Raw genomic sequence first — 9,373 nt, 5'->3', positions numbered from 1 at the left:
TAAATTACTTTAGTTCTTTTTTAATTTCTAAATAGTTTCATTTCTGTCTTCACAAAATTAATCTAAATCTGCTATATTGCACATCAATTTCTCCTTTTTTTTTGCTTCCTTTTCAAAAAACACTTTGCAAAATATTTTCTTATATAATACAGATCAAGCTGATGCAAAAAACAACAACAAATTAACGACATGTTAAACTGGGCAAAATTTCATGGCTCTGCTTTCCGCCGAATTCTGCGCTTGCGATCACTATTCTTCACTAATATCTGTGCAAGTGCCGAATTTCTGCACTACGTACACGCATGCACATGCACAAGCAAAAGTTCACCACTTTTCGCTTATCTATGCAGGCGTCAATCTTCTGCGCTGGCTGTGTAAGCAAAGAATGCCTAGTAACTTCCTGCAAACCTGTGAAATAGCCCGTTAGTGGGCGAGTTTTGCTACTTCTGTTAGTGCAGGTTTTTTGTTTATGGTAAGCACAGCCATGAAATTGGGCCCTTATGATGTAGGCCAAATAATGTACATGCTGTAAACAAAATGTAAATAAAAAGACAGTAAACAAGTGGCATACACTGCTAAAAATGGTATTCTTGAAACAAGAAAAACATCTTATTTTGAGAATATATTTCTGGTGTCACTCCCTAGAAACTTTTTCTTAGGAGTGACAAAAGAAAACATTTCTCAAAATAAGATGTTTTCCTTATTTCAAGAATACCATTTTTAGCAGTGTAATATGCAAAATACAAGCATAAACCTTACAACAGTAGAAAATTACATTACAAATAAGAAACGTCAGTATTAATGCTTGTTGTATATATTTTGAAATCATTGTTTTGAACTGAAAAATAACATCAGATTATGTACAACTATTCTAGGTTGTGATAGTTTCCATCACACCTTTCCCAAATCTTGCCAAAAAATACAGGCATTTGACTAGATTTCTGAGGAGTCAAAACATTGTTTTATTGCATTATTAGGTCGTAACAATAATACTGTTTAACCCCCTTAAAGCACATGGCAAATGTTGGTTAGTGTCAAAGACCAAACCCAAACTTTGTGGTGATCCAACAATACATGAAATGACAAACCTGTGAAAGTTGAAGCTGAATCGATCATTGGAGTCACAAGAAAATGGTGAATAAAGACTTTACTGTTTCAAACATGGGACTTGGGAATCCTAACATTTCTCAAAAACTATATTTTAAGTAAAACAAAATACAGGGAAGTGTTGCCACCATGACCGAATTTATACCAGAAGTGATGTGCAAAACTGTGAACGAAATATTTACTCTTACTAATTATTTGCATTGACCAATAACGAGCCTGAATGCACACACATTATATTAGTACAAAACTCTGTGGAGATATTTTTTCAAATCCTACTGAGATATTTGTTCTTTTGTTATTTCCTTTGTCACTGTACATATCATCCTCCCAGCTACACAAATTCCTTATAGAGCAAACACATATTAACGTACCATTTACTGCAACATGACCTTTTGTGTGTTAAGGCCCTGTAACACAAGGCCACTTTTACAGGCAACTTGGAGTCACCCAACTGCAGTGCAAGCTACATGAACACTTGGGTAGCAAATAAGTCTGTTTTCAAACAATGTCTTACAAACCCCAAGACACATTTGAACATTTAAATGTGAATGCTTCTTTGAGATTGCCTGAAACTGGTTGCCTGTAAATTGCTTGGTGCAATATGGGCCTAACATATTGCCACACCTACATGGTCACAGTGATGTGCTGGGCGGGGCCTAATGGAACTGCTCAAACACCAGGAAAAAACAGTGACAAAAAAGACAACCATGATAGTGGAAACATTTAAATTGAGATGTGTGTTATTGTGTCTCCAGAATGTTAAGGGATAGTTAATAGGCCTACTGAGTGATTTTTAACTATATTTTGTGCATCAAAACTAGAGTTCTTGAACTCAGGCAACAAATTAATAAATTATTGTGCATCAAAAATTAAGATTTTTTAAAATAACAGATTTGATTTCTGTTTTTCATGTGAATCGGCTTAGAATCTTGTCTTTAGTTGAATTGTTATCAAAAACAATTATCAAAAACAATAAGCAAAAGCAAAAATACTGTGTGCATGCTCCAGAAAATGTGAAGTAGATTTTGTTTTCATCCCAGCAATATAGAAAAATTAAACTTTGAATTGAGATGAACAAAATGGTGAGTCAGATTTGAATAATGTAATAACTTGTTTAGTTATATTGTGCCATACGCATTCATTCAAAACTGTGTATGGACACATGCTCTGTAGCTTCTTTGTTGTTCTATACAAACAGTTGCACGGAATCATGCGATGTTGCAACCCTGTTGTTAGTCAAATGTAAGCAGTAAATTATGACTTAGCAGGTTATCGTACTAGACAGTGTTTTAATCTAGTTAATAATTACATGTAAGAAATAAACGTAAAATCGTTGGTCGAGATAGGATACCACAAATGTACACTATACAATTAATCAATAATACAGCACTCAAACCTAAACTGCACTAACACTGAATATAAATTAAAACAACAAGCTTTAGGCGTACAAAAGAACTTATAAAATACTGAAATTAAAAGTAATACTTTACTTTTCAGCAACAAGGCCACAACGATTTGGAAAACTTGTGTTTTTTTAATTATCTTGCGTCGGCACTTACAAGAAGCACAATGATCAAAACGTCTTTGTGTAGATCAAATTATAAGATTAAAACATTCATTTACTTTTATGCAAGATTCTGAAGCAATGCAGTTTTTGCGGTTTTAACATATATTTTTTGAGGGGTGGGGGGTGTTAATGCAGTCTTCACATCAATAATTAAAACAAACGTATAGCAGTCAGGCCCGTTTTGTTTGTTGATTCTAAGCAGTTCGATTACATTTGCAAGCAGGGACCCCAACCAAGATGGCCGCAGCATGGTTTACTTAGACTGGGTTGTTGTCAAATATGTTGCTTGTCATGATGGGTATTGGGAGGTCGTCCATGTTGGGCAGCACAAACACTTTCTGTGAGACCAAAGAATACACATAACACGGTTAAGGCAATTTAAAGGAGGGGGTATCTCCAAAAGTGAATGACCATGAAAACTTACTTGAATAGGAAGCACTGCAGCTGGTGACGCAATTCCCTTCAAAGGGATGTTTTTATTTTATTTTTATGCACGTCGCCAGACACACAAAGCCTGAAGGCCACTTCAAGCTGTGGGACACATTTGTTTTTTTCGAGAGGCCGTTGCCACCTACTCCTAGGGCTGAAACAGGATTGCCCCTTTTACAGTCCATACGGATGTGGCTTGGGTATCATCAGTCAAAAGCCTGGCCGGTAGAGTAGAAAACACTACCTCCCAAATTTTACGTAGCAATTGTCACAACCAGGATTCGAACCCACACTCTGCTGGTCAAACACCAGAGCTTGGATCCGTTAAAGGAACACGTTGCCTTGGATCGGTCGAGTTGGTATTTGAAGAGCGTTTGTAACCGTTTGTTATAAAATGCATATGATTAGAAAGATGTTTTAAAAGTAGAATATAATGATCCACACAAGTATCACTCGAAATTGCGTGGTTTTCTTTTTACCTCGTTGACAAACACGGTCGGCCATTTATGGGAGTCAAATTTTGTATTTCGCAAAGAAAAAAGGAAAACCATGCAATTTCGAAGCAAATGTGTGTGGAACATTGTATTCTACTTTTAAAACATCTTTCTAACCAGATGCATTTTATAACAAACGGTTACAAACGCTTTTCAAAGACCAACTCGACCGATCCCAGGCAACGTATCCCTTTAATCTAAACTGCTCGGCCATGACACGCCATGACCTCTCTGTGATTTTGGAGAGAGGGATTCAAAAACATTTCAATTCGAGAATCGTATATGCCTGAAACGTTTCTCAGATTGTGCATTCAATTTACGGGTTATTCTTCATTCTGAGAGAGTCATGAGCACCAATGGCGTCACTCTGTGACAGATTTGAAAGCTATGTAAGAAGCCAATACTATTTAGACAACAATATGATGACAATATGATAATTGTTAAAGGGCCGTCTGCAAAAGTAACACAAAAACAAACTGCTTGACATTGTCTCTTAGAGAACTCGCAAAGTCTGAGGAGCGTTTTTAAAACGATTTTAAATAATAATAATTTACTCGGACAATTAAGAATTATTTTATGAACATATAAGAAAAACTGCGTTACCTGGAACTCCAGCTCTAGTTTCTTCTCGATGTAATCAGTAATAGGAGTCAGGGTGACCTGCCGAGCACCAAGCTTTGGTTTAGCTGAAAGCCACAGGTGTGGTTTGTCCCTGAACCCAAACCTGTTCAATAAACACACAAGGAATAAAAGAAAAAAGAAATACCAACAAAGGTCAATCGATGAAGATTGCAAGCTTAATTTGAATAATGTCTGGTATAATGACTTGATAGTATAACCAAAAGCTGCCATTTATAGGGCAACTTTTCCGGAGGTTGCAATGTGCTAGGATTCGCCAATACAGATCATAAATCAAAATCGAAGATGGCCCAAAACCAAAAACCACTGTCGGAGAAAAAAGTTGGTCTTCAGCAGTTCTTTGAATGATTCAAGTGAGTTTGCAATTTCTGCAGCTATCAGGAAGTGAACTCCACAGTGCCAGACTCGTAGTGGAAAAAAATCAGTCTCCTGCAGTCTGTGTTTTCCGATGCTCAAAAAGAATGTTGCGTGAGGAAAAAAGGTAGCTTGTGACTTTGCTTGATGTTGCTGAAGCCTGTAACTGGATTCCAGCATGAGTGCCTTGAAAATAGTAGATTTTGAGGTCAATTCACTTAGTGAAAGGCCTTAACTAAATGTGGTAGATTTTAGCACAATTTAATGAACCAATTCCATGGGTCATAAGTGAGCAAGGCATGCTGGGAAAAAAATGCTGCAGCCAGATCGAAAATCCCTGGGAACGAGGTTGGACTTAAATGTGATTTGAGGCATTGCATGGTGAGGTATCAACGTATATTTGGTTTGCGGTAACACCATGTGTGTATCTACTTTCCAGGTAGAGTTTGTTCTTTAAAAAACAGTTTTGCTATATTCTATGGAGTAGATTTGCAGATTGTTCTGGAGACTTTTAAGTTCTGAAAAGAACTGTCCTGCTTTTTTACTACTACCTTGGTGGAAGGTAGAAAATCGGCCGGGACTACTACTTTAGCTTATAGGGTAGTTACTACACGCCGACAGCTCTTAAATTGGTCTCAACATTACGAAACGGTTGGACTTACCAGAATCTATCCGTTGGAGGTGGCGGAATGTTCACACACAACCTTCCTCTGAGTTGCTTTACTTCCAGCGTGAGTTCAACCGGCGTATTGGACACCTCGTCAATTGCTTTCTTGATGTACTTCATTTGCGTAGCGCTCTGGAAATACTTGGAGCTGGCAATTTTGTTGACAAGGCGCATGATTTTCCCTGAGCCTTTTGAGCTGTTGAATTGGGAGAGGAATAAAAGCTTGTCATTTTGGGAAAACCGTTTCTGCTTAGCATGATTTGTCTGTGCTTATGAGAAATATTAAGCTCATTAACTTCATGAAAGACATAACAGTTTAAGGCCATAATCTATTGTCCTTCAGAGCGTCGTGACCGAGCGGATAAGAACACCAGACTCAAGCTCTGGTGTTTCTGATCAGCAGAGCGTGAGTTCGAGCCCCAGTCATGACAGCTATGTTCTTTAAAAGCAAGACACCTAACCGTTATTGCATCGTCCCAATGCACTTATCGTATTAAAAGAGAAGGGGTTCTCCCCGGTGTTTATGGTTTGATTGGCAGCATATTGTGCCACATCACCTTGTAAACCATTACATGGTGATATGTAAAATAAAATAGGTCTCATACTTCAAAATGTAGCTCCACATACCTTGCAGCAACAATTATTACAACATTGCCTTCAGAATCACTAAATACGAAAACAGCACAAAAAAATAGCAATGACAGCAACTGAACAGCGTCCTTTTACTGGTGGGTATAAACCAATATCAATAAATACACCTGACAGTTTCGCTATTTCTATTGGTGTAGAGCGCGTCACGTGGGGGTGTTTAAACTGTTGATAATGACCAGCTGGAGCTGTTTATAAACGGCTGGCTTTTGCTAGTTGGGCGCGCAAGCGCATGTACGCCAACTTAACTTACCCGGAACGCAATTCATCGCGTCATGTGTGTGTACACGCGCGTATTCACACCACCCGACGCACACCAAACATTTTCGCAAAAGATTTTGAAAATTTGCAAACTTCGCCAAATCGCAAAGGAAACAAGTGGCAGATTGTCTTAAATTGGCTCGGGCCTTTATCACACACGGCATTCAAACAGCTATTCAAGACCTTGTTTTATTCCCTTAATATTAGTTACTTACGAGTCTGATTCGGTAGTTGGGAGAGTTACTTCTGGTGAGATGAAAGCTTCATCGGTTTCCTCATCGGACGACTCTGCACTATCCTCCTCTTCACTGTCTAATGCTGCTAAGGAAGCACTCCTGAACATAACCCAAGAAATCACAGCAAGAAATTATTACCACACACATTAGACATGGAACTCTGGTTGCTTAAATGTTGGCGTTCAGGTGTAGTGCCATTTCGTATTTTATTGATTTACTAACCTACATTCCAATGGATTTGTTGATTGAAGACTATTTTTGCAGTCAATTTTGTTCTCCAAATAGAGTACATACCATTTTGTAATTTGTCAATAATAAGCGTTCTTTTACTGTTTTTTGTTTCTTCTTTCTTTTTTCAAGCAATTAAAAAAAAATTCTGCATTTAATTTTTAGCCTTGCGCACCTTTACTTTCTTTCTTTTTTCCTGTACTTTTGACTAGCTTTCCTTTTATCTTTTTGACTTAATGTACAAACCTATAATTCAGCCTTCAGCTGCCATGGAAATTTTTTAATGAATGAACCACCAATAATGAATGAATGAATAATCATGACATATTATTTGTCATTTCTTTTAAGGACAAAGACCTAGGCTATTTTGCATATGACACTTCTCTCAGCACAAACAAATTAGCAATAAACAAAACTATTGGGCTTACAAGAAAAATGCAACCGGCCAAGATACCATGCCATAGAATGAGGTTGCACCAGCACGTAAACCCTCAGGTCATGGGTCCAAATCCCACTTAAAGACACTGGACACTATTGGTAATTGTTGAAGACTAGCCTTCACAGTTGGTGTATCTCAACATATGCATAAAATAACAAACCTGTGAAAATTTGAGCTCAATCGATCATCGAACTTGCGAGATAATAGTGAAAGTAAAAAACACCCTTGTCACACGAAGTTGTGTGCGTTTAAATGGTTGATTTCGAGACCTCAAGTTCTAAACCCGAGGTTTCAAAATTAAAGTCGTGGAAAATTACGTCTTTCTCAAAAACTATGGCACTTCAGAGGGAGTTGTTTCTCACAATGTTTTATACTATGAACCTCTCCCCATTACTCGTCACCAAGTAAGGTTTTATGCTAATAAATATTTTGAGTAGTTACCAATAGTGTCCACTGCCTTTAAGTCAGTTTGTCTTTGATCACCAAAAAATGGATAATGACCCAGTTAGATTCCATTGTGAGTTTTTAAAAATTATTTATTGTTGTTAAAAATGTGAACATAATTTGGATGGTAGTGCATGTTTGGGTTTTTACTCAAATGAATGTATAAATAAATAGTGAAGTAAAATGCATTATGAAAAAAATTGTCTGCTAAAATGATCACGTTCCGTGGACCTCTATCATCATGTAAACAACTAGTGTTTGATCCCATTCTAAACCATTGTATTCAAATCGAGGCTGGAAGGGAAACAAGTTTATAACCTCTTTTTCTGGTTCAATGACATTCTTAGTGCTCATGATATGTACAGTGTATTTCATTAATGGCATACTGCAATGATGACTTGCAAAATAATCCTAGCTTTAAAAAACAATTGCACTTGATTACTGCTATCATTGACGTATCTGCATTTTTGTAATCAATGAAATTTGGCAGTTCTGAAATTATACATCCCCCCCCTCGCAACATAAAGTTGAAGCTTTGCATATTGGTAAATAAATAAATACAAAAACAATTTTTGATTGCAATAACAACAACAAAGATTGCAATAGTTCATGCACGCTCTAGAAGTGGAAACCGTAGAGATTGGTGACCAAAAGGGCAGAATTCCGCAGTTAAGCAGAGCATGAAAGTTAGTCAGGCTCAATAGACTGTGCAAGTCTCGCGAGAAATTGAACTTCCGGGACCATTGTGGTCCAAACCTAATGGAGTTTTACGTTGGGGAGATTTTGTTCTGTCAATAATTTTAGTTTAACACAAGTTATGACTCTAAAAAGTGAATATGTTCTTGGGAATGTAAAAATAAGTGATTAAAAACAGAAAAGTAAAATCAATTCAACAAACTAATGAAGAAAACTAAAGAAAAAAACTTGACCTCCAGTTTCCGGTTTACTCTAAACAATTAAGAATATTACTCAATTGACTTTCCCATTATCGCTGAACCTATGTGATGATCGCACCAATTGGACGTGATTCACAAACGGGGTTTGTTAGAAAAACTATCCAGGTCGATGTCGAACAGCGATCCTCGTCCAGATAAATGTATAATTTTTACGTTAATTTAAACAAAACATTTATTATGTACACAAATTAAAATAATAATTATACAAAAAGTACGTTAAAAATAATAATCTTTAAGAATTTTTTAACAAATAACAATTTCTTTACAATTTGGTTTTGTACAAAAATATACTTTTTTTTCGAATTAAGTTCTCGTTTTTGCTACGTGCGAGACTTGCACAGTCTATTGCCACAGATTGATTCAAAGTGTGTCCTCCATTCATTGTCTACCGTCTGTTGAGATTATATGTAATGTATACATGTACACGTATTGTTTGACCACCACACATGTACTACAAATAGCTCCATTACTCATTGTACTGTTATCATAATATTACAAATCAGACAAACTCCTTGACTTCTGAGCTTTCGGCGTGGCGGACTCAAATGAGAAAAACCGGCAGCGTGTGACGCGTAGACAAAGCAAAAATTAAAATTAATAACGATCTGTATTGATTAGCCAGAATGATTGACAGATGATTTTGAAATGATATTATGTGAAGCTTTATGATGATAGCCTGGTTAATACCTTGGCTTCTCATACTCATAGCCTGGTATCAGCCTCTTCGCTTCGTCTAGTTGAGACTGGCGTCTGGATTTTCTGTTTTTGAATTAGTGAGTGAATCATTGTAAACGAAAGGAAGGGTCTGGTAAACATTTTGGTAAATTGATGTCACTTAACAGAGGACTAGCTTTAGAGGAAAAAGAAGTTTATTTATTTGTTAGTTTATTTGTTTGTGAATCCT

General features: G+C 36.8%; 1 protein-coding gene across 3 annotated transcripts in view; it reads right to left on the bottom strand.

The window, feature by feature from the left end:
* LOC139944628 (testis-expressed protein 2-like) overlaps nt 1-9,373 on the bottom strand; it is a 35,859-nt gene continuing 26,486 nt past the window's right edge. For 2 of the 3 annotated variants that reach the window (XM_071941687.1, XM_071941688.1), the window contains 5 exons: nt 9,157-9,228; nt 6,382-6,501; nt 5,253-5,453; nt 4,201-4,321; nt 1-3,012 (listed from right to left, as the gene is read on the bottom strand). In XM_071941687.1, the coding sequence (XP_071797788.1) occupies nt 2,932-3,012; nt 4,201-4,321; nt 5,253-5,453; nt 6,382-6,501; nt 9,157-9,228 (595 nt within the window). In that variant the 3' untranslated portion in view covers nt 1-2,931. The remainder of the gene's footprint in view (nt 3,013-4,200; nt 4,322-5,252; nt 5,454-6,381; nt 6,502-9,156; nt 9,229-9,373) is intronic. The other variant, XM_071941689.1, reaches the window with a different exon arrangement.

This window comes from Asterias amurensis, chromosome 11 (genome assembly GCF_032118995.1).
Source record: "Asterias amurensis chromosome 11, ASM3211899v1".
NCBI lineage: Eukaryota > Metazoa > Echinodermata > Asteroidea > Forcipulatida > Asteriidae > Asterias > Asterias amurensis.
The sequence above is the reverse complement of the archived record's forward strand: the minus strand, read 5'-3'. Positions and strand labels throughout refer to the sequence as shown.